This window comes from Centroberyx gerrardi, chromosome 2 (genome assembly GCF_048128805.1).
Source record: "Centroberyx gerrardi isolate f3 chromosome 2, fCenGer3.hap1.cur.20231027, whole genome shotgun sequence".
Classification (NCBI taxonomy): domain Eukaryota; kingdom Metazoa; phylum Chordata; class Actinopteri; order Beryciformes; family Berycidae; genus Centroberyx; species Centroberyx gerrardi.
The window spans coordinates 20,951,632-20,978,165 of NC_135998.1; the positions used below are offsets into that span (position 1 = coordinate 20,951,632).

General features: G+C 39.7%; 1 protein-coding gene across 2 annotated transcripts in view; it reads right to left on the reverse strand.

Annotated features, from left to right (window-relative positions):
* Positions 1-23,359, reverse strand: part of ccbe1 (collagen and calcium binding EGF domains 1) — a 35,613-nt gene extending 12,254 nt beyond the window's left edge. For both annotated transcript variants that reach the window (XM_078288852.1, XM_071914521.2), the window contains exons 1-2: positions 23,251-23,359; positions 23,075-23,155 (exon numbers count right to left, since the gene is read on the reverse strand). In XM_078288852.1, the coding sequence (XP_078144978.1) occupies positions 23,075-23,155; positions 23,251-23,351 (182 nt within the window). In that variant the 5' untranslated portion in view covers positions 23,352-23,359. The remainder of the gene's footprint in view (positions 1-23,074; positions 23,156-23,250) is intronic.
* Between the last annotated feature and the right edge of the window lie 3,175 nt (positions 23,360-26,534).

A 26,534-nucleotide genomic window follows, 5' to 3' on the forward strand; every position in this document is an offset into this window, starting at 1 on the left:
GAAATCTCTATTCCAAGGGTGACTTGGTGAGGACAGCATCAGTGAGTTCAAGCAAAGAAAAAGGAAGAGTAAGAGAGAGAGGAGAGAAACGGTAAGAGAGACAGATAGAGAGAGAAAGAGGAGAAACAGTGGCACAGTGCTAAAACAGTCCATTTAATTAAAGCACTGACATTGTCCATTAGATTCTACTTCCATGGTGCTAACATTTGCTTTAAACGCACTGAGAGTAATCAGCTCCTTAAGTTTCAATTATTGCTGTTTTTCCATTCATATGGGACAGAAAATAGTGAGGGATTTCTTACCCATCTCCGTCTGCGCTTTAGGGACAGATGAACATGCACTCGCACTAGCATGCATGCAGACACACAGCACACACACACACACAAACACACAAACACAAGGCTAGTAAGCTATGTTTCCAGCGCTATAACTCCCACATGACACATTTTTCTTTTGAACCAAATGATGTACACCAAGGTTGTGTCTGTTTGAAATAGCATCACATGAGATGCATTCCTGGTAAAATAAAGCAAATCGTCGATGCTCCACTGCAGTGCAATGGGTCCACTGTCTACAGTTGATTGCCTTTACAGTCATTTTATCCTTCACATTATGACGGGCATAGACAGTGTGAAGTACACTTAACCAAGCGCTCAATCACTCACAAAACTGAATATTTACGGCCTTAACAGGGGGCTGTAAGGATTTCCCTCACTGCACTTGAAGTTCCCACTGGGGAATACAAACCTGCAACAATCTGATTGTAAGTCTTAGATGCCACTCAACACTCCAGCACCTGTGACTGTGTCTAATTTCCCACTTTGGAGGCACGCCATTAGGTGAGAGCAGGGTGTGTGCAGTGTGTGTAATGTGTGTGTGTGTGTGTGTGTGTGTGTGTGTGTGTGTTAGTGTGTATGTGTTTGTAAGTGCTTGCGTGATCCTACACGTCAGACACAGCACAGGGAGAAAGGAGAAAAAGTTCCTTCAGAAAATTAATGTTTATTATAGAGAGGGAGCTCCTGAGAACCATAAATCTAAACAGTTGTTAACCATGTCCTCATGTATGGAGATTCCTCCTATTGATGTACACAGTAAGTGACACACTGACACAGCACAGCAGCACAGATTCATTCATAATCTGCAGACAGTCACTCAATGTATGTATGTGTCTGCACATCTACACCTGTACCTCGTTTCAATGTGTCTTTCAATAGTTCATTACATTGCAGTATATTTATTGGTGTTGATGGAGGGGAATGGCTTCTGAGGAAAGGACATGGACACCCTGAGAGAGTTGAACTGAGGATGTCTTCCTGTGTGACCCACTATTTCATCTCACAATAACATCCCCATGAGGACAGCAGGCACTTATAGCAAATAACCAGCCTAGGAAAATAACCAGGGTTAGTGGAACGACCACAAGAAAACAAACATGTCTGTCCGTCTCCAGAATTTCATGAAAGAGGCAACAACATCCCATGGAAACTGGATACATATGCATATCTGTTTTGAAGATAATTTTCAAAGAATTGAAAGTTATCATTTCGGGAAATTGCTCATTACATACATTGCTCACAGCCTGAATCTTGTAACATTCTATCATGTTGTCCTGTCTGTAATCTGATATAAAGTAAATAAGTCTAAAATCTAAGTGATACTTAAACACATTAAAGCACTTTTAAATGCCAATTTAAGTATTATCTTGCATTTTTCATGTATGGAAAATTCATTTCATGCAAAATTGTTAATTTCTTATGTTCTCCTTTTGTCATCTTTTATATTCCGACATCTGTGGACATGAAGGCAGACAGGCAGAGGTGAAAACCCAGAACCAGGATGGTAGTAATATGACCTGGCCACGAGTTAAAATAACATGTCTGTAGACTCTGGGTGATTGATACTGAGCTGAAGGTCAATGCACTAAAGCAATGAAATAATCTCAAACCAAACACATGATTTATAGTCTGGGAGTGGAAAAGCTGTTGGGCCTTTGAAATGAAGGGCCTCCGAGTTAAAATGTTGATCTAGGAAAATGAGGAGCACTTTTCCCCATATCTTCCTCATTTTGGCCTTTTATCAAATATCAGTTATCTATGTGTCCTTGTGCTTTAGATAGAGCCGATATTCTACCTCAGCTCAGCACTCAAATTTGACATGTTTATTGCTGCATTGTTTAAACTGTTATTGTCCACTTGGGATAACAGTCAGAAGTAATGAATTAAAATTATTGTAGATTTTAAATCGATTTTTGTCAAACATATTGTGGCAGTGGTTAAGGTTTCAATTAGTGTTTGCGGTCTGAACATGACCTTTTTAGAAGGGTGAGTGTTCAGATTGTTTGGGGTGTAATTTTTTTTATATTTGCCCATGGTGAGTGGTTGCAGAGTGGAGGTCGATCATTTGGTGCTTAAGGTCAATTTACTTTAATAGGCCCTGAATGGCTCTAGTACACCAATGCTTGAATTGAAAGTGATACAATGCTTTCCAAACAACTTTATCTAGCTTTACTGTCTGAGTCAATATCTGGCATTGATTCCCCAAAAGCTACTGAATAGTGCACCTCACCTCCTCTCCCACACTTTAAACAGCAGAAACATCTCAGATCTATATTGGTCTCCACTGTGACAGCACTGGAGGACAGCCAAATAGCAACATACAAATGTGTATTCATTGCTTTAGAATTACATAGACTAACCAATATCCAAAATATTAAACTTAGGCAATTAGAGATGTAGCCCTTTATGATAATCAACACATGATGCCTCAAACAAGACCATGCTGAATGACAATGCACAGAGCCTTAGCACCTTTCATAGGAACACCTACGAACACAATCCAACCAGTTCTGCAACACACAGATCCTGTGAATGTCATTAATATTCATGAGGGAAAAGTTAGGGAAAAAAGGGGGGAAAGGATATCCTACACGCGCAGTTGACACTTTTCTACAGGGAGAACTGTACCGTAGGAGAATTTAAATGAGCATAGTTTGCACACTCACATACCCACACAGACACACACACACACAGAGACGCAGACACAGACACACACACAGACGCAGACACACACACACACACACACACACACACACAAAATATACCAGTGTGACGAGCCCTACACTTGTTCAGAATGCTGAGGCAGTCTCAGGCTATTTGTGATTGTTTTGCCACCTGTGCCTTTTTTCACCTAAAGGTTATTTTATTTTTCCCAGTGATCCATATCATATTACAGGGGCCCCATGAAATCTAGACATAGATTAGTTTGACCCCAGTTAGCCCAGGTTAACCATAAGCACTCTAATTACCTTATAAACAGAGGACCTCCCATGAACGAACATGGTGGACTGGCCTGGTCTGGCCTTGTTTTAGAAAAAAAATCCACTAATGCACAACGGCACAGACGTGTTAAAGTGGAAGCAACTAAGTCAATCAATGCACAAAATGCAGACATGGATGAAGAAGTACAGACATACATAGGAACATATTTCTGGCAAACTATAGATTTGCACACACATGCAGGCACACACATGTCACCTTCACATTTTCTGGAGGGGCCCTCTTCATCACATCCCAGCATGCCCTTCTCTCTAACAGAGATTACAATTACAAAACTATAATGGGTCATGCACAGGCACATTCAGGCACATGTACGCACGCACACACACACACACACACAGACACACACACAGTCACACACACACACACAGCTGTGAGACAACACATGCGGTCTACTCAGTGGAGGCTTATTTGTCCAGCATTGCCTGTGATATACAATAACATGTCTGCATTCCACACGAGGGGAGATGTTTGTCAAATTGGAGAGCACACTCTCCAACTCTATACTCACGCTGTATAGATATGTGTTACAAAGGGGAAACACTAATCAGATGAAGTTGTCAATTAAGACTCGTGCAATGTTCTTAAATGACCTATACCAGTTTCATTGACTTAAACTGGAAGCCAAACATCTAGCCTTTAAACTGGAGGAACATAGTCCAGAGTACAGTGGTTGTGGAATCTATAGTTGTGAATAACACATAACTATCACTAACAAATGCTAAATTACTTTAATTATGAATTATTAACAGTATTTTATATAGGGCTTTAAAGTCAACATCATTGACAATATTGATTATGCAAATGCATCAATGTGGATTTTTATTGTCAACATGGACTTTAATTGTCGAAGTGTCATATAACACCTAAATTTGGTGCAAGGTGCCACATTCTGCCTCCAATAGCGGAGGCTAGAAGAAGTGTGCAGTGCCTGCAAGCAGAGCCTTCCGGTAGGGCAACTGTTCATGCTTTCAACAACAAGGAAGTGTCAGTGAGCATACGGAAGCCTTTCTCCTCCAGGGAGACACATGCACCCGTCAGTTAGCAGACGTCTTGACAGTCTTCAACATGCTCCTCAAAGACTAGACAGAACTCAACAAAGCTTTAAATTTTAAGCTGCTTGACTCAGTTTTATTTTTGTTATTTTTATTTTGTTATGACTAATCAAACTAAGAAAACAATAGTTAGAGAAACAGAAAAAATAGATTAATCGATTACCCAAAAAGTTGCAGCCTTTGTATTTAATGGAGCTGCTGATCTACTCCCCTTCTTGACTACATCAACTTCTGACATCTGGCTGCATACCATTTGCCTTCAAGTAAAATAAGTAAAGTAAGTAGCTAAAGTCCCCCCTTCTCTCAAGAAACTTACTCAACTTCTTCAACATCTAATGTCAAGAACTACAGACCATTATTGTTCCTTTCCTGTCTCTCCAAACCTCTTGAACATGCTGCCTCTAACAAACTTTCAGTATCTCTCACTCTGTTGGAGTCTGGCTTTGAGATGACTCATTATACTGAGACAGCACCTGCTGTCACTGAAGCTCTCCTCCACTCTGCTAGAGCTGCTTCTATATCTGTCCTCATCCTCCTAGACCTATCTGCTACCTTTGATACTATCAACAACCGGATGCACCTCACCACCCTTGCTGACCTGGGAATCTCCCGGTCAGCACTCTCATTGTTTTCCTCCTATCTGTTGGACTGCACCTTCTGGTATCATGGAGGACACTCGTCACCCTGCACCCTCTCCCCTGGAGCTCAGTGTTAGTCTGCCTCCTCTTCTCTATCTAAACTAGATTGCTTGCCTGTCATCATATCTCACAACTTCTCCTCCTGATCATTGCTATGCTGATGACATTCACCTCTTCTTTCCCATCCTCTGACACTCACATTGAGGTACACATCTTTGCCTGCCTTGTTGACATTACTATTTGGATGCCTGCCCACCATTTCAGACTCAAGACTTCTATTGACAACACCATGGTGACTCCTGTGGAGAAACCCATGTGCAGGCATACAAGACTACAGATGGGTCCATGCCTCCATAGTCCAACCATACACATATTCTGCAGCTATCAGCCATTTAGCTCTCTGTACCCTGCACTGGCATGGTCATCACTCTGCCCAGTCTCAACTTGTCCTCTGTCATGGGATGAAAACGAATCTTTTCAAGAAGTACGTACTTATGTCAACCTATCCTATACCTATCCAACCTATAACCCTGACTGAATCTTATCACCTCTGCTTTACTCACTCCAACTGCTCTTAAAAATTGCTCTCTTTCAGCCTCTTAGCACTTATTTTAGGTTTTTTCCTCAAACTTCCTTACTTGAACTATACATGCCCCGACCCTTGCACTCCTTACTCTTGGTTGCTTGTTATGTTGGCATTCAAGGAACTGAAGATTATTCTGCTCTTGCACTCATTGCCAAGTCGCTCTGGATCAGAGCACTGACTAAATGCCTAATGTGTAAATGTAATGTTTACATTATCTAATATGGTTGGGGAAAAGGGAATTCTCCCCTATTTGTTACTGTAAAATAGTAACGCTACACCACTGGAAATTTTCAATAAATTGAAATTGGGATTTAAAAAAGACAATACAACAGTTGAGCAAAGAACATTTCATTAAAATGTATTCAGTAAAATTTGTTTTGTCAGTTTGCTATATGAAACAGGTTTAGAGTGACAACAAGGGCATGTAAAGCAGTGCAACAGAAATTTAAGGATTCATCACAAGTCTGGTCTCTGATTCCGCAGCAGTCAAGTAATACTTTGTAAAAGTTTGTGAATTGTTGCATAGATACACTGTATTTAGGCTGAATGTTTTTAGTGTAATTTGAGGCCTATGCTTATCTCGAAGAGAAGCAGAGCTGAGAAATTGATGGCCAGTTTCTTTTTTTACCTTACTTGATAGATTGGTGCAGTGATAATATGAAAATATGAAATTAACATTCTAGATTCAACAAAAACCGTCTTGACAACACAGAAAGGATGTGTTTTGTTACATTCTGAAGAAACTACTACATGTAATGGGACTAAAACAGATAATATGAGGCACAGAGTGGAATGTATTTGTGTTCTGTGTATGGCTTTGCTGTCTGACTGTTACTCTAATGAATCTTTCATGGTTGGAAAAGCAGAGTGGGACTGAATGAATCACGCTCTTTTTTTACACAGCACTCAGTACTCAGAGGGATCACGTTGTTGGCATTACGTGCAGCCTTCAACTGAAAGATACTTGCATTTCAAGTCATCAGCAAACTCACTGTGCACTCAAATTTAAGAGCCAATTCATTTTTAAAGTTAGTTAATTAGGTTGCTGACAATGTTACTGGGCGGTGACCCTGTGTTGAACCTGGACAAAAAGGAGAAAGGAAAAAAAAAATCTCTAAATTCAGCTAACAGCATCTGTGCAAAAATAATTTATTTCATCTCATTAGAAGATCCCGAGTCAGAGAGCCGCTATGGCAAGTGCTCTCATGTTTGACCACCAGAGTTGATGTGCAAAGTAGATCCTGTGCATTTTTTTTGCAGTGTGTAATAGACAATTTAGCAGCTGTTGAGCTCCATATCTGTCTGATACACAGCAGACTGTGGCTCAAAATGTGGGAGTGGGAATGAAAGTACAGTATACTGGGATGCATTTTAGGTGCTTTGTGTGAGTATTGTATAATTAAGGATGGAGTCACAGCATTGACTGATTAGCAGTTTGTTGTTAAGAGGTTTAAACCTACAATAAACGATATCAGACCTTATAACTAAACCTGAAACTAATGTGTGCTATGTGGAGATTTCATTGAGACATAATGATATAAACCAATATCCCCACACACGCGGGCCAGCTGTGTTGCTGTTTTCACCTCTTTTCTAAAGCTTGTTGTCAAATTCTGGTCCGGAACGAAGCTCCTCCCGCTCCATTCAGTAGCTTTTCAGTTTTTAAAAACTAGTGTGGCTCCTCCCTTGCTGTTTAAAAGCGGCCTTCACCCCCTCTCATTCCTGAAAATTTTCCTCGTAATGGCGGAATCGATAAAGCGAGCAAGTAAACTTGTTAAACTAGTAAACTTTCTACCTACCTCTTCACTTGTCATAGTGGGACATGTAACCTTCAGCGGGAGATAAATCACATTGCAAAACACCACTCTTCCTCTCAAGCTACTTTCTTGTATTTGAGAACCATCTCACCCATCACATAACCCCTCCACCTTTGTTTTATTGGCAAAGAAGAGCACTTCTGTGTGCTTAAATTATTCGTTGATCTTGACAAGAGTCTTGAGATCAAAGAGGCCTGACAAAACACAACAAACTGCAAACATTTTTCAGAAGTGGGGCCAAATGGATTTGTCTTTTCATTTCTTACCTGCCAATGCCCTCCACAATTAATTTAAAATAGTTCCAATTCCAGATTAACTTTCCCCTTAGTGCTGAAATAGGAATTTAATAAAGTTTTGAGCCCCATTTTAGTGTCCCCACTGATCTGTGCAGCTAACAACTCAGTTGCATTCTAGCAGGGTGAGAGTTCTTCAACTCTCCCTCTCCCTCTCTCTCTCTCTCTTTCTCTCTCTCCCTCCCTGAGAAAGAGAGACACTGTGGTTTCCCTCCCTGCAGCTTCAGGGTCACCAAAGTGTAACATAAACAAATGAAAAAAGGTGCACTGCAGTTTGTAAGAACTCAGGGTTTGGACATTTGTTCAGGGGATTCACATTATGTCATTCGGAAATAAAAATTCAACAGCAGATGAAATAAGCAAGGCATTAGTGAGCTAGACAAAGCTATATAAATAGGGACAGTTACTGCTGGTGATGCTGTATCCAAAACACAACCCCCTGAAGAGAGCAGGTTTATAGGAAGACATAAAAAACACAGTACACAGAGTACCTCTCCAGAATGCTTGGATACCTTTGTGTTTTCCAAACCTCAAGACTGAAAAAATACTGTTGGAAAGGCCATCTACTCTGCTAAAAATATTACAGTCAGCAAAGGAAGGAAATCAGACATTACGTCTCATTCTACATTATATCTTTTTCTATAGTTCTGAATGCTCTCAATCTTTCAAATGTATTAATGTCCTTGCTTGATATTGGTGAAAAAGGATTGATGAAAGCCCCCCCCCTTTCCAAAAAAAAGGGAAAAAAAGGAAGGCTTTCAAATCCTTTTTGACCCAGGTTTGTACTTCAGCAACTGTACTGCAGCTATGCTACATTATGTCCCATTATCCTCAGTAATTATAATACAATTACAGATGATTGTTTGGAGATGCCATAGAGGGTAAATGACGTTGGAAAAAATATTTTTCCACAGGCTGCTGTCTGTCCGTTGGAGCCATGCCATTACAGACAACAATTGTAGCATTACAATCCCAAAGCACTTAGGAGTATAACTCAGCGTGACGACTAAAGGGACATTTCATAGACTCCACTGTTCCAACATCAACTAAGCTGCTCAAGAGCCTTATCCAAGTGGTGACATTTATAGGAGAAGGATGGAATAGGCTAGTTGTTACTGGCACATTAAATCTGCTCTGCAAATAGATTTATATGTTATGGTATCAGCTGTAATCCTACAGATACCACCAGGTGGAATATCTGAGTAAGGACTGAGATACGTGAAAAACAGATTATTTCAGACAATAATATTCCTTAATTAATGAATTCACCCATAGAATTGGAAGAATCCATGTTTCAATAAAATTAAAAGCATAGTTCAGGAAATTACAGTTTCTTCCAACAGTCACTATTTGAGGAGAGCACAGCTTCCCAGCTTGGATCAGCAGATAGTCTAAGGGAGATCTGACCGCTCCAAGATCCGGTTCAGAGTCCTGCTGCTCCACTGGTTGGACGGCCAAATTCTGCTGACATCCTGAGCAGGCCAGGAGGTCAGTATTAAAAACTGTTACAGTAAATGCTGTTACACATACAGTGCATGGCAGAGCTATCTTACAAATACTATGTATCAATATGATGGGATGGGGCAGGGAGTTGAGAAAGAGTGAGAGAAGGACAAATGGGAAAGTAGCGAGATAGTAGGTGAAGTGAAATACAGGGAGAGAGACACAGATAGGAATTTGAAGAAAAAACAAATAGGGAACAAGTTACAGATGGAGGGTGTGAGAGAAAGAAAGACCTGCCAGATTGGGAGAGAGTGTTAACACTTCTTCAGCAAACAATTGAGTAGGCCTCCTATGACAGATGTAAAATCTCCTCTCAACACAGCTTTTTCGGGGGATAACAAATGTTTCATTGAGAGATGTGAGAGAAAGGGCCATCAAAATAAAAACAGTAATAAGCAGAGGCAGAAACTTTATTATATTTAGCATGTATACTGTAATGCTCTATTGAAATCCCACCTGCAGATCCCTAAAGAACACAAAAGTGTTCTTTAGACAAGATTTAACATTGGCCAGTTAACAGCTTGATCTAAAACAAGCACAGATCCTGTACAGACCCACGGTGCGTGTGTTCAATTCAATTCAATTCAATTCAATTCAATTCAATTCAATTCAATTCAATTCAATTCAGTTCAGTTCAGTTCAATTCAATTAAATTCTATGCACTGAAGCACTGTGACACGGTTATTGGTTAAATTATCTAATTCCACTAATGCTACTTAGAAGCAGCAGAAGACAAGTTATCAAGTTACTGTTTACTTCCTGTTACTAAAACAGAGTTTGGAGCAAATTGTGGAATGTTAAGTTTCACTTTCATTTTCACAAAGAGAGACTCTGTTGGATTGAGCAGAATGTTATTTGGTCTGCTGGTCTGAGCATCTCCAAATGACAGACATGACATGATGTTCACATCAGGCACATTAGAGATGGATTTAGATACATTTCTATACATTGGCCAACTTGATTTTGTGCCTCTGTCTGGGAAACACTGCATCTCACAGTCAAAGACGCCCTCTAGAGGCCAACTGACAAAGCGACTGACTGACTGACTGCCCTGATTTGTCTCGTGATGCCCTCAGCTGCGCCGTGGGAAAAATATCACACCTCATCTGCCAAACATGTCTAATCATTACCAAGACAGACTCATACGACTGACTCATCCTGAGAGATGTTTTGAAATATCAATGAAAAAACATGAAATACCAATGAAGTGCCAAAAAAATAAATAAAAACTGCATTACTTCCACCAAATCTACCTGCTTTTATGTCACACTTTGAGGGGAGAAACTCAAATATGGATTTGTAACTTTCAGTTACATAAAAATGACATTGATGTGTGTTGATGGTTATTAAGAAATAGCGAAGGTGAAAGTTGAAGACAAGTGCAGAGCTGTGTGTGATTTCTCTGACGCTGACATCCCAGGAAATTACAGAGAGCACTGCTGTCCGTGGCTTGTTACAGTAAACCATCATCATCCCTTCCACATGCTCCTTTTCTAACTCAAACCATTCTACTGGACACTGGCCAGGTATTACCAATCCCCTTGGTAAGACACAGATTACTGTGAATGCACGCAACTTCCACTTCAGGGAAATGCTGACAGAAACACGCAGGGAATGTCAGTAACATCATTCCTTGATTATGATCACAGCTTTAAGAGCTCTTTACGTTTTGAACCTTGAATACTATGGAAAAACATGATCAAGATGACAACATCCAAAAATAAAAAAAAGCCATATTATGAGCGGCAAATGTGGCAAAAGAGAGAGAGACATAAAACGGGATTTTAAGAAAAGTGCTCCCCAAAGAACTGACCTCTTGAAAGGTGAACTTAAATCAACAGTATTTGGTGGCGCAAAATTTGCTTTTGAGAAGAAAATCATTCATCCCAAAGTAAAATATTTTTACAATATTGGCTCCAGCAATATTCATTAAGATTTAGATGTAAAAAGCAGATGTTCTTTTCCTTGTCCTTCAGAGCAGGACTAAAATAGATTTTTGGCCATTTCTGGTACTGCGTTACTCACTGCTCCCTACGATTTAGCAACATAACAAACTAGGGCTGAAACGATTCCTCGAGAAACTCGAGTAACTCGATTACTAAAAATCATTGTTTAATCTTCGTTTAATCCATATAACTATATACACACTCAGTGTTTCGCACGGATGATTATTACTGTTGCACAACGCGCTGGAGAAAGAGAGAAAATAGTGAGGGGCGAAGAGAAGAGACAGGCCAGAGAAAACGACAGAAAGTGTCCAAAGTTTCGGATCCAGTGTTGCCAACTTGGCGACTTTGTCGCTAGACTTAGCGACTTTTCAGACCCCCCTGGCGACTTTATTTCTCAAAAGCGACTAGCGACAAATCTGCCGACTTTTTCTGACCATGGGAAGCAATGTTAATGTGTTGAATCCCAAAGCATTTGGCAATAAATTGGTTCGGCTGATGCCGGTTTTCTCTACTTGCTTGTCTAATCCAGAGAGGTCTAACGATCACAGCGCTTCCCACACACAGCGTAGCTCCTTCCCTCCGCTGAGAGCAGGGACTGTAGGATAGGGTCCACTTGTAATTGCTACCGGCGTACGCCGAAACTGGCCGGGTGGGCGGAGTCAGCACTTAATATTAAAACGGGATGAGATGAAGGCTAGTAAAGAATGCACGTTAATTATGGCTATATGTAATGGCTAGTTAAGAACGTAAATCAATATGGTGGCTAGTTATGATGTCCCTAAGTTAGCTAAGTTTTGCTCAAGAAAATAACCACAGAAAATAAAATGCTGCAGTCAATTTGTGAAAGCCTGAGCTTCATTCATGTTATTATTATGATAGTCACACACACACACACACACACACACACACACACACACACACACACACACACACACCTACTCCCCTCACAGTGATGCATAAAATACCCCAGACAGCAAAATATCAGGTGGTGTAAGTAGCAATTGGAGCCTAAAATGCACCAGTCCAATACAGCAGGTATATTCAGTTTAGTTTGATTGCAGTGAGTAGGGTCAGCAGGTGTAGGGCAACCCTTCAACATAGCAAATAAATGTACATTAGCCAGTCTTATGAACTTGTATGATATTTAGGCCTAGTAATAAATATCAATAATAATTATTATTTCACCTCGTTTTCAGTAAATCACAGTGTCGTATGGACAGCTTCGTGCGGACAGCTTTTCTCTTTTGTATATTTACTATTGCTCTTTAATAAAGCAAAAGTATTTCTTATCCGATTACTCGATTAATCGATGGAATAATCGGTAGAATACTCGATTACTAAAATAATCGATAGCTGCAGCCCTATAACAAACACAATGACACCCAGCCCTCCTGAATGGTCTACTTGAAGAAAGAAGGCAAGTTGAGGAAGAAGGCAAAATGCTTGTGCAATACCAAGCAGACTGGCAGCTCTACAACTACAATACAAACACACAGTCTGACAGGCAGACAAACACACTGATTATCCTATGGTGAAGGACATGAACTGAGTTGAAACTGACTGAAAGAATATTGAACAACAGTATACTTGCAAAATTAACAATGGAAGGGGCAACATATGTGCTGCCAAAAAGCACTAAACATGAAGCCCCTGTTCCAAAATATTTTATTAATGTTGAATGGTGCAGCTGTTTACAATTTAAAGCGACTGGTATGGCTGAGTGTTCAGTGGAGCAGGGGAACATTTCTTTTGGCTAGCTGGTGTCCTGCAGGACTGATAAATTAGCAACTTATTCTTTTTACTAATGGGAGAATAAATTAACACTTCTTGGCCTCTTGGCCTCAGGATGAATAACAATTAGCTATGAAAAAGACCCGTACATTGAGTAAAAACACACACTGCTCACTCTACTGCATTCAATTAGCTGATTAACTTGTCATGAAGTTCTTGCTTTACAGAGTTCTGTTACAGGACAGTAATAATGATGTATTGTGATAATTAGGGAATGGGTGTACAATTTCAGTTCAAATTATTACATTTTATGCAAAGTGCTGCCATATTACAATCAAAAAGCTGTAGGCTTATTTCAATATATCTTTTTATGTAGGTACAATACAATCCCTTGTGTGGATTACAGCTATAGAGCACAGTCTTAGATATAGCGAGCAGAGGGCATGGAGGCTGCAAAACCACAACCTCTGGTTTAGATATTACCACCATTATGCTACTTTAACCATAGCACAACCACAGCATGACCAAAGCATGACTATACTGTGATTCTCTGTGGAGAAAACAGATGGGCAAATGTGCATCAGCCAAAAAGACTAAAGTGGGCTTTTAAGAAGAGAGAACATCCAACAATCCTTGATTATACATGATGGATTTGAAAGAAAATACGTACAAATTGAAGATAGAAATGTAAGTTGAATATGAAACAGACAAAGCCTTAAAAAAGGTCCAAATCATAGACACCAAATAAATCTTAAAATTCATTTCACATAGGGTGTACTACCATTTAGCAAGTACCCAAAAGTGTCAAAATGGTTTATGATGGTATTTTAACACCAGTACTGCATTTATCAGTGAACACAGGTGCCAGTCTTGAGGTGCGTTACACACTTGCCTTTTGTGATTTTAACTGAGCAATCCTTATAAAATGCTACTTTCTTTTCCATCTGTTTCTATATTAGCACAAATGCCACAAAGACAAACTCTTTTAAATGTATTGTACTTGGCAGATAAAGTGATTCCGATTTGAAATGACAATACAGGGAATAAGACGTCTAATGGATTTCCTGTGATGATAAAATTGCCCCTTTGATTTATGGTAATTTCTTTTCACATTCAGTCTTCATATTCATGTAGATATTCAACTTGCAACTCCACCTAGTAAAATATGCTTTATGCCTTTGAGAATTTAGGGGGATTTTATAGAGGGAGCGCATCAATCTTAATTTACTGCCTGTCCCCAAAATGATAACCTACTGTTTGATATGTGTAACCTGGGAAATAAGTTCAAATCCTCTAAACAACAGCTGTCAAAATATTCTGATAAAACAACTTCAGGCATCAGGAGCCATTATAAAGCATTTGAACTCTAAGCCATGGTCTTTCCGGTAAAGGCATGTTTTGCATTACAATCGTCTTTCAAATGGAAACAGATGACAAAATAGACTTCCAAGGCAACAAATCAAATTACACTCTGTACAGTAATACTGAAACCATTGCAATAAGATTTCTGATTGGCATCTGAGGAAATTATAGGCATGCTTTTTATTATATGTAAAACACACACAAATAACATCTTTAACTCCCCATTTGTAGGTAAGAAAACAAAGCCATATAAATTACAGTAAATATATAATTTGGTTTTCTCTACTTGTCTTGCTTATAGCTGCACAGTCAAGTGAATAATAACTTAATGTTAATGGAATATTATTGCCTAATATGGTGTAAACCATTTTACTCGAAACTGGACATCCCTGGGAATTAGGATTACCTCAGGCCCATCTTTCTCTAGAAAGGCTGATAACTTTCTGAAGAACAGTCTGTAAATGAGAATTAGCCTCTGTTTCCTTTTCTCTAATTAAACCTTTAGAAGGCAGACACCTGAGATGGAGAAAGCTCTCAAAGATGAAGGGTATCAGAAAAGATACCCATGGATTAGAAGTTTTTCTGCAACAGAGGTATCATTAAATAGACTGGAGAAGTATATAAAAGGTATTATGCTGACTTGACATTATTATCAATGCCACTGAGGAACAATGAAAGGTATTTTCGAAATCTGCGGACCTTGTTAATGAATCTTTTGGGGATGGGAGCTGTGAGAAATGTAAGGATAGTGGTCCTCGTTATCCACTGGGAAGTGGATGAGCAGATTTGTTGGCTTGAAGAGGTTTACTTTGATGTGCAGAAACATGATTTAATGAGAAAGAGGGTTGCCCTTTTTGCTGTGAGTACCTTTATTTAAACAGGGTAGGTACATGCCCTTATGGGCACTTCCATGCTTAATTGTTTTAAAAGATTACTTTTTTTTTGGCATTTTCGCCTTTATTGACAGGGCAGTAGAGATTGACAGGACAGAGTCAGGACAAACAGGGCAGAGAGTAGCAAAGGGCACAGGCCAGATTTGACCCCATGCCACTGTGATTAGGAATTCACCATAATGATACGCACTCTACCGGTTGAGGCACTGGGGCTCCTCTTCCAAGCTTTATTTTCGCCCCTAATGTCACACCAGAGGAAATGTGCCTTCTCAGAAAGTGTCCATGCCACTGAAGGACACACTTTTGCTTAAGGTGTGTAGTGTGTGTGTGTGTGTGTGTGTGTGTGTGTGTGTGTTTGTGTGTAACCTAATTCAGCATGCACTTATGCCCCCCCCCCCCCCCCCCCCCCCCACACCCAGGTGGGTTAGGGTTGGTGCGGGAGGAAGAGCTGCCCCTTTTTCATTTTTTGCTCTTGCTGCTAAGAGAGTCTGTGCATGCCACTGGCCTAACTGTAAGCCATGGCTCTTAACATTTTAAGTAAAAACTGCACTTTCAAATTCTGGAATAGTGAATCAAACAGCAAAGTAAATGAGTATCTTTATATGCATTCTCCTGACATCACATTATAATGAAGAGGTTTGCTCCAAGGAAAGCGAAAGAGAGACCCGGGGAGAGCCTATCCAGAACTGAGGCTGTGTGCTGCTGCTGGTGCTCCACATCCATCACTAAGGAATGCTCCACAACACTAACAACATGTCCTCCTCTGCTCTCACCATGATAACTTACACTCCACTGCAATTTCTGCAATTAATCTTAGAACCTGCAGAAATTATTCATGGCCATGTGGAATGACTTCTATCACAACATTAGTAGAAACATGCAAAGTGCAACACAGCTAAAACTGTAACAGTAATGGCTGGGGATCAGTGAGCTACAGATTATTACAATCAAGGCTAATAATTTTGCTGTGGCACATCAAAACAGACCACATTGAATGTATGTCCTTGATTCACAATTTCTCAGCAAATCAGATGGCTAAACTTAGCCATGGTTAGTATAACAGCATATAATGTTAGTAGCATCCTGCCACTACAGCAGTGCAGCAATGCAACATGCATAACGTTGGCCGGTTAGCTCTATAATGGAAACACATTACGAACCAACTGGGCTTTGCCTTTATCAGGTTCAGCCCTGCACAGCTCCACATTACTGGTTCTGAGTAATGGAAATGATGTATTAGATCTAGTTATTAGAGCTAGACTAGTTTTCCTAAAAGCAATAGTGCGCATAAAAAATGTTACATAGCGTAATTTGCCTGAGTTTTGATTCCTTTGGTCTCTCACAGATTTCTCCATCTTTCAATAACAATACCAATGTTTATTCTTGTTTTTGACCTTGTTCTATCAAAGGCAGTTTGGGAGGCATACTGGGGTTACAACTAGGTTACAACTAGTCTTAAAACTGGCTGCTCCACCATGTTTTACACTATTCACCTGTCGTTGGGGGAGGCAGAGCTGGTTGAGCCTGAACAGTTATAAGGGGTGGGAGGGACTCCAACTAGGAGCTTTTTTATGTCAAGTAAAAAATACAGGGGACAGTAACAAACCAAAAAGGGAATGAATAGATTAGAAATGTATCCCTTCATCATACAATTTGACCTACTGAGAAGATTGTTGGCTAGATTAAAGTGAAAATCGTACATACTACCTTTAAGCTTTTTTTTGGCTGCTAACATATCAAAATGAGGTGAGATTTTAAAATTTAATCCATCACAAAAATAAAGTACTGAAACCAGGGAGACTTTGCACCTGATCCGCACTAAAGACAAAGTTGCTGACTAATCTTTATGAATCAACCCAGCAACGGGCTGTAGGTGGGTAGCCATAGCAAAAACAACAGTGGTAATCATCATTACTTTACCAGACAACTTTCTCTGCACTCTCACTTCGAGTACGCAACAGGACTTAAATCTGACAGACAAGGATCATTAGCTTAATATGGCAGCTAACCTCCCCCTCTAAGCCTTTAGATCTTATGACCCTTCAACTGTGTGGGAGCTATCATTAAAGAGCGACCCCAAATCCCCACGTCAACCCCTTAAATCCACTGAACACACTGCATTATACAACAGTCTATTTCAGTTAATGGGCTTCATGTCCTCTTTCAGAATATTGACAGAAAACAGATGGTGATGTCTTTTCTTTGATGGGACATTTATGTCTCAGGGTTGTACGAATTATATGATAGATTTGTGCACAGTCTTAAGGTTGTGTGAAATACTCACCAAATGCGTTCAGCTGTTTGTAAAAGCAGTATTTCACGGCTTTTCAGAAGAAGGTGGAGAGTGCAACATATCCACGACTCTAGTGATGTACATTATACCAGCAACTTTTACTCATGTAAGCCGAGTCAGCATACCATGGTGTTAAACAGTGCCAGCTTTTGTAAATCATTTCAGACATTAATTGCTGAAGATTTTCATCAGTATTATCACATTCTACATCTACAGCTACATCTAGTGAGGCTAATTCTGGTAAATTGTGTTTCACTCAAAGAGCTGTTGGGAAACAGTTTGGACTTGTTCCATGCCCTTTACTTAGATGACTGATTTACTTCATCAAGATGGATTTTCATCGTTTTAAATGGTAACTGCAATAGCCTATAATGTTTTCTTTCCTAAAAAAAAAATGCTGAATTCTTTTGCAGTTAAAATCGAGTCAAAAAGTGCTTCCTTGGTAACTCTGGTAAATCAAAACCTGCTTACATTGACTCTGACACTTATTTTCTGTGTTTTTGGAGACAGGGAGAACTTTGAATGAAACATTCATCTTAACAATATTGTTTAGAATAGAACAACAACTGTAGCAAATTTATTTCTGCTTTGCTATTGCACCTCATGGGGGTAAAACAGCATGAAAAAGCATGGTCAGACAGTCAATCATGCAAACAATCTTTCTCTCAGGCTCTCTCTCTTCCTGTTACTTAACTGGCAGTTTCACTTTTACAGTGCTGTGTTCCATGATGCCCTGCCATGAATTGTGTTGCTGTTTTTTTTTTTTCTGGTTTGTTTTTTTTCCTTAGAATTCTACTAACTGGTCCTCTGACAGCATATTCAGTAACATACATCAAGTGCTTTGATAAATTAGGTTTCAAGTAATAAAAAACATCTGGAGAGAATGTCTGTGACTGACATTAATCATTGTAAATTGCCTAATATTTCCGTCTCACTCACAAGTGCAATCAACAGTTTTCCAGTGCAGGGTTTTCATTGTACAATAATCACTGTGGGATGAGAGATCATACTGTATCTATGCATGCAGAATTTGAACCTGAAATTCAGTATGAGCAAAAACAACAGTAAAGCTATAGACAGATCCAAGGGGTTGGCACATTTACAACTGACCACTATTTGAAGGACTGCAGGCTATTGAAAAACTACTGATTGTCGTCACACAGCAGTCAATATCTGAGCATGGCAAGGTCCATACATACTCATTTAATAACATCACTTGTAATGTGATGCAGTTACACATTCACAAAAGGGTATGGAAGCTTTCTTGACTTCCAGGTTTTTCCACCAAGAAATTCCACCAAAAGATTCCGCTCATATGAAGTCTATCTCGCAGTATATCGAGACTCATTCTATTTTCCAATGCAAAACATTCATTGTGATATCAGGAACAAAGCAGCCCAGTTTTTCTCGGCCAAAGGAACAAAACCATAAATCTACAAGGAAACTCCAACTGGGGCCTGTTGAATCCCTTAGGCTGTGCCACAGATAGATCCTTCATAGAGCCACGGCCACTGGAGGGATGGCAACATGGCAACTCAACAACAGCAATCACAAATGCATTTCTCTTGTTGAAAGCTGTTTGAATTGGGAGAGGGTACATAGCACACTTGCCAAGAGGATTATTGCAAGGCACGGAATACATTTCAAGGTGATTTGAAAAGCAGATTTGGATGTAAACAGGAAAGTGGTCAGGTAAGTTGAATAATCAGCTTGTCGGGGAATAAATGGACTGAAAATTTGACTGAAAAGAGCATTTCACTACATCAACCAGTGTCCCCACAATGTTTGAGCCTGACTGGACATTACACAATAAATCAATTACTGCTTTTACAGTCAATGGAAAATCTTGATTCCCTGGTAGTAATAATCACACTTCATCTAAATCCACATAAAGGACAACAAAGTGTAAGAGAAGACAAACGAGGGAAGTAAAAAACACTTAGTTTCAAGAGTTATCAGTGCAGGTCATTGAAATGGGTTGATAGAGACCAACAAATGTTTGGATCAGCTAAGCGCATGTGAAGTATCGCGGCTATCTTGTCTCACAGGGGGGTGAAAAAATGTTGGAGATATCCTCTGTCTCACTGTTTCCTCAGCCTCAAGTCCTTATAGAGTGAACTAGAGTTCCCTGGAATTCCAGAGCTGAGGAGGAGGGAAACAGCGGAGCAGAAGAGAACACAACAAAATGCTTAGTACCACCAGAAATATTTGGTAAAATAACAAAGCAACAATTACACATGCCACATATCAATTATGTGTAACCGTTACAGCTGTAGAGTGGAAACACTCACTTTGTCTGCCCTGCTTCTCTCCCAGAGAAGCTTTTCCTTTACAAGGTAGCTAGGGCTGGTGAGTATACACAATAAATCAAGCCAATGTAATCACTGCTTCATGTGTTCTCTTGTCACCTAAGCAAAGTTATAAACAAAGATTATTTATGCGACTTTATCCTGTGATAGTTAACACATAGGGTCTGGCTCTCATCTTGGGTTTTCAGATATGTCATCTGATACTTATGATCTGATAATCTATGCTGCTGCAAAATTGTCTGTATTCAGAATAAATTGCATGAGGTTTCATTAGTATGATAAAACAATATAAAATATATTATATATAAAAAGTTCAGATCAGATTTTATTATATATAAAAACAACCAAATAATCACTTTTTTGTTCTTTTGCCAGTCTCTTAAAGTAGCCTACTAATCCTTGACATTTTCAAATAAATAAAGGTCAGTTTTGCTACTCTCTATCGCCAAAAGATATAATACACTAGTGATTCAACCTATATCCAGTTCATGAAAGCTTTTACAATTGCTGTTCTGAACACCCGGTGTCTGGTTGGTCTTTGCCAGGGAAAATCCTCTGCTGCACAGGAAGTGATGCGTTTTATGTTTCCAGCAGCAGTAACAGCGGTTTCTTTGGAATAAACAGAAGAAGAACTGGGTAGTTAGCATGAGCAACCATAGCCACCATGACTGAACAGTCAAAGAAAGCCACCTACAGAAACAAAAAACTACATTAACAGAAAATCCAAGAAAGAGTTCAAAGTACTGGCAACACTGAGTACAAAGTGATCTCTGGGAGATGCAGAGCAGAAACACCATGGCAATGACTGCTGAGCATCAAAGATATTGCCAAAAACAAACCTGAACAATAGGCTTTTAGCACCTTTCTCATCCCATTGTAATCCAACATCTACCTCTTTCAGAAATACAAACATAAGCAAATATTTTGAAGCTTCAAAAGACAAAATTATGTTTATATTTAATTTGCTGTCAGTCATTAGGTCATGAGCTACACCAAACAATCAATTGTAACAATCTGCATATAAAAAAACAATGAGGTGTCTGACCCAGTAAGTAAGTGAGGGAAGAATGTTACTATCCACTTGCACAGCCAGTGAGCCAGACAGATAAGGTCAGAGCTAGCTGTGGCCCCAGTGTTCCAGCTGCAAGTTGTCTTGTACTATGACACATGCCTTCTGGGTCTCTCTGGTGTCTCCTTTGATGCTGTTTGACAATATGATAAATACTACAAGGATGAGAGCTAACTGTGCATCATAATACGGTCAGCAGCATCAGGATGTTCCAGTTCCATTCAGGCATTGATTCATTGAACTCAAATAGCTCAAAAGACAAAAATGTTCAAAAAAACTAAATGTTTTCAGATGTGCAGACAAACTGATACTGTACAGACAGTCTAATGCCATCAGTGTATATTTTCCAATGTCAACAACTCTGCATCTTGCCTACTTAAATCAGGTTCTGTTCCCTTTAAGTGCACCTTAGTCATGCCAAATCATAATTACACTGGTATTTTGGAATGCAACTGTGTTTTAGAGAAGACCTGAGTATAATATTTGTCAGGGCAAGCTCCACAATCATTTCGCAATGATAAGATTTCTCTTCAACCCATAACAGAGCTGATAGGCTGTCATCAACCTGCACACTGAAATGTGCCCTAAGCCATGCAGTCAACATTATCTTGTCTCTTTGCTAACACCAGTCTTTCTTCCTTAAATAAATATTATGGGAAACAACTGTGACCGCAGCCAATAACCATAAACCAACATAATGTTAAGAGTGTGTCTGAGAAGACCAAACATGTCATCGTATGGTTAAATGGTGGCCAGCAATGCAGAAATGAAACCTTACAGTCTGCATCTTAATAGAGCTATTTAACAAATTTCTTTGGTTTTCAACACATTTTCTTCAGAAAAAAATGGTCATGATCATTCATATAACCTTTGACCTTCATTCACTGTTGTATAATTTTATGTTTCCATATTTAAAGCTACACTGGGCAAGATTTTTATGTACCCATCTTATCAGCCTGAATCACAAAGTGGGGCTGGCAAAGAGCATCCATTCCTCCTGATTGAGACCCCATAAATTCACCAATTTGCCCAAATGAAACTCTGGTGTTGGGTATGGAGAGTTGTATTGTCACTGAGCACTACTCAGAGAAAGCTGGACATTTTTAAATAATGGACTGGCTCAGGACTTCATCCGTCACACAGAGAACAGCCCTCTGTTCCACTTTGCTGCTGTATGCAAATCTATCCTCCTATGGTAAAACCTGCCAAATCCCACCTGCTTGGAGGAAGTGATATCAATATCACACGATTTATACGAATGTTTGAAATGGTCAATTCTAATACTTATTTACCTTTACAATAAAATCAATGAGTTGAGCTGCAAAGAATGACACACGGCACACCTGAGTGTTTTTGACTAAACTAGCTCTTTGAAGTCAGTAAATTATAGTTACAAGTGTCTTCATTATGCTTGTGTTGTGGCCCCTGGCAATGAAGACAGATTAGGCTCTGACAACTTAATCCCTAGTCTCTGACAAGAGTTTTGGGAAGCAACATTGTGTCTACTTGAACTGTCATAAACCATGATGCATCAGAGAGAAAGCATAAAAGACCATAGGCATGCTGTTGTAGCTAGCTGAGATCCCTCTTGATCAGAAAGGATCATTTAGGGGAAATTGCATGTTGGCCAACCTTTGCCCAGGAATCACTTTCATCTCAACACATTGGACGTGTTATTATAGCTGAAAAGCAGCCATAATGTTTTGCAATATCTTGTATGATCAACCACTGAAGACTTATGAGGAGACTGGAAACCACTGAAACTACACCTTTTAAAGCTCAAACAAATATTTCTTATCAAGATTCATAAAAGTAATTCATATATCCTACAGCATAGTAAAAAGAAACAGACTGGGGTATGTTAACAAATATTGATTATTTTCTGAAAATAATTATTAGCAGTTATCAGCTCTTGGTGATTTTTTTGTTTACCACTACATCAATGATTACATTTATTTACAAGAGAACAATACAGTGTGTTTCATGAAGCAGAACTGGCTCATTATTTTCCATTTCACCAGGTTAATAATGGGCTAAAATCAAGGACAATATACAGTACATCATGGTTGTAAAAAAATAAATAAATGAATAAAACATCAATGTTACATCATATAGAGCTGCACTGTGTATTTTGATTGAGTACAGACAAACTGGATTACAACCTGAACATTTCACACATACTCCTTTATATTTGTGAATACCACAAACAGTGTTGAACCTAGGAAACTTGAACCAGCCTACCTGTAGCATGTGGTGACTTCTCCTGTTGATTTCAAGCAGGGGTATTTGGTTGTGGCAATCTTATGCTCAGAGCAGGCTTCACTGTGAAAAACGACATTTTGCAGCAAAGTAAACATTAACTTTCACCTCATGCAAGCAGCCTTCATGTCATATGGTCCGACACTGCGCTACATTACCCGTCAGTGTCATCTTCTCGGTAGGACCACAGCAAGCCTCCTGAGAAAAACATGCAGGTCACAGTCATCAGAAGAGGGCTGCCGCTGCGTTTTAGTATCATCTCATCGGTCCAGTCACCTGGGTCCTGCGTGCGGATTTGAGACCTGAAGTGATTGGCTACTTAGTTTCTGCTGTGGAACCAACTTCAGTATCCAAACTGGTGTCGCACACCTTCAGACCCTCCCACTGATCCAGCGCTTCGGTAAAGAGTGTAAGTCTATCATGAATAAATTCCTTTTAATTCGTGTGTTGTCCGCGTCTTGAGCGCGCTGTGGAGACTTTCCCTCCTCTGTCGGCACATCATCCTGCGCGTACTTGTAAGACTTTTGCCAAGTTACGTCAAGAGACCCAAAGAGCTGGTCTTCCTTTTTATGAATTTTTTTTTTTTTTTGATGACCCCCTTAGGGTAAAGGGCCTTCTGGGTAAATGGTTCAACACAGGCATCCAAACACCTTTTGGTTAATGATTTAATTTCGGTAAAACATTCTTTGAAATTTGATTGGGAGAAGACACGCCGGCACACGCACGCAAATACACATGCACATACGCACACACACACACACACACGCACACACGCACACACACACACACACACGATGTTAAATGCGCTATGTGCGTCATGATGTCCACATCTTTGCTACCACCGCGCGGCTGTTCATGAAATAACAACCCTGTACTAAAAAAATAAAACAAATAATAAAATAAAAATAAAATATCTGGCTTAATATCAACTAGACTGAAACATTAAATGACCAAAATTATTTGAGGTGTTTGTTTTTCAGTCTGAAGGAAATTTGTCATTTAGACACTAATAAAGCCAACACATTTGCACTGGCATTATGAACACAAACTGCACAAACTTTACGTGACTTTTTCTACCTGATGGAAACAATATTGGAGCTGGAGAAAAACATAGCCTTTTAACAGCCTTTTAATTTTTTTTTCATAGACAACTGTCAGTGTCTTAATAAGCAAAGTAGATTACTCATCCTATTAAAATGCTGTTGATTTATGGTGCATAATAAATTAGTAAAGTGATCAAAAACAAAGTTGAGTAGCCTGTGAGCCATTTGAGTAGCCTGTGAAAATAAAAGTTTGTTTGTGAATTAACTGAGCATTTAAAAAAAAAAAAATTACCAACTTAAGTATTATAGGACAAACATTAAATATTTATAGCTGGGGCCAACTGACCCACTATGCTTCATTATGTCCTAACATTTGTAATCTTAACATCAGGCATCAAACCTTCAACTCTAAAGATATTGTTGTAATGTGTAATGATGAAGTTGTAGCCTAATGTGCAAATATTAAATTATAATTAATTGTGAAATTAACTGTCCAACTCATCTGAATTAATTAGCTGCTCATCAACGTTTTCTCCTCATCACTGTTTGGTCGAATAATTTGAAAGTTTCATTATTTCAACACATCGATATGACAAACCATGGTTGTACCAAGTTGTAACTTGCGTGTGTTGTTTTCATCAGTAAATAACCACAATTTGTAGTTATTGGAGCATCAAGCCTGTACATGTTGCAGGATTGTTTAGAGATAGCAGGATTCCTAAAAATCCAAACTACTCACTCTCTTGTTCATTCTCCAGGCAAACTCTGCTGAGAGAGGGGAGCTGATGAGAAACCCTACACTCAGTGGACCAATTTGCTGACCTTTGTTCTGAATGACCTTGACCTCTGTGTGACCTCTAGCAGCAAGCCTGATCTGAGCACACACCATTCACTGCATCTGCAGAACCCAAGAGTTCTTCAGTTTCTCAGGAAAGCAGTGTGGCATTACAGGGAGTTGGATAGCAGAGCCACTGAGGAGCCTGTAAAGGATATCCCAGTGAAACAAGAGGACTGTGGTGTCACTTACAGCCACTAGTGGCCTTTCAATCTGTGAGGTCAGTCAGGTAAGATTTAACTTCATTTAGTGTATGACATTAGTCGGAGGGAATGGGTGTTCCGGAGGAACTTATGGTAGTGCTACACATTATTTCCTGTTTCAATCATGGTTTCTTTTTACACAAGACTGGGAATCCGACCTATTTCAGTTTAATATAGACATGAGCAGCAGAGAATGACACCTTAAACCTGCTTTGAAGGGCCTATTCAAGCATGACCTTTTCAATTCTGGGGAAAGCAGCGTTTCTCTCGTCTGCCTGCTTCATGACAATACACTGAGCCTCTGTAGCCCATCCACTGTCTGAAAGTGCAGTTCTATTTCTGGCCACTTGATGGCCCTTTCAACCAAGGGATCACACCCCACCCCTTTCACCACTATCGTCATCATCGCCCACAAAATGGATGACAGCTTTTAGAAATACCAGGGTGCGTCACGACTCTGAGGTGCACATGCTGTGCCATTTATGTTCCACCTGTTTTGATGCCTCAGCAGCTTGAGAGAAAGAGAAGACTTATCATTCCTGCAACAGTGCAATAACAGCCCAATGTTACAGGCTCGTCCTGTATCAGGGTGCAGGGCTTCTATTAACCCCAGTAACACAGTAACATGTCCTGCCTTAGAGATATGAAATGATTGTCTTTGATTGACTCTGACTTTGTTTTTATGGCCTTTTCGATTGGCATGTAATCATTTTCCGGGAAACAACATAGAGCAATGCAAGCAATTTCTGCTGTTCATGCTGGTGATGTACTTTATTGTCCCTTTGAAAAAAAAACACTCTTTTTTCATGTGCTGTTGGCCTCAGGGCATAAGAAGTTAGAGTCTGTTTCCCTGGACTGCTGGCATCCTGGCCTTAATCAGATATTTATTTTGTGTGTGAGTGTGTGTGTTTGTGTCCTGTTTGGACCGCCACACCCTTAATTGAATGACGGATTTAGTAAAGCCAGTAAATGGTCTCACCATCTATTTCCTGGGTAAACCCCTTGTTTGCTCACTGTTTAACCACATCAGTATCAGCGTTTGGTTGATCTGAACTGTCCGTTCCCTGAAGTAGAAAGATTGGTTAGATCAGCGCTGGACCGTTTTGTACTGAGCAGTGCTAAATCAAGTTAGACTTTAACCCTATCTTTAATGGCTCAGCAGGGAAAGAATCTGGACCGTCTAGAGAACAAATGGACCTAAAATGAAATCGGAAGAAAAGACAGGGACCCAAGAAGATGGGACATAGTTTACAGAGGAGAGTATGGGAATGAACTAGGCCATACAAAACCAAAGCTGTCTGTGGTGGGAATTGTTTGTTTTCTGTTTGGCTTAATTAAGAAGTTGGCCTTAAAACCTCTGC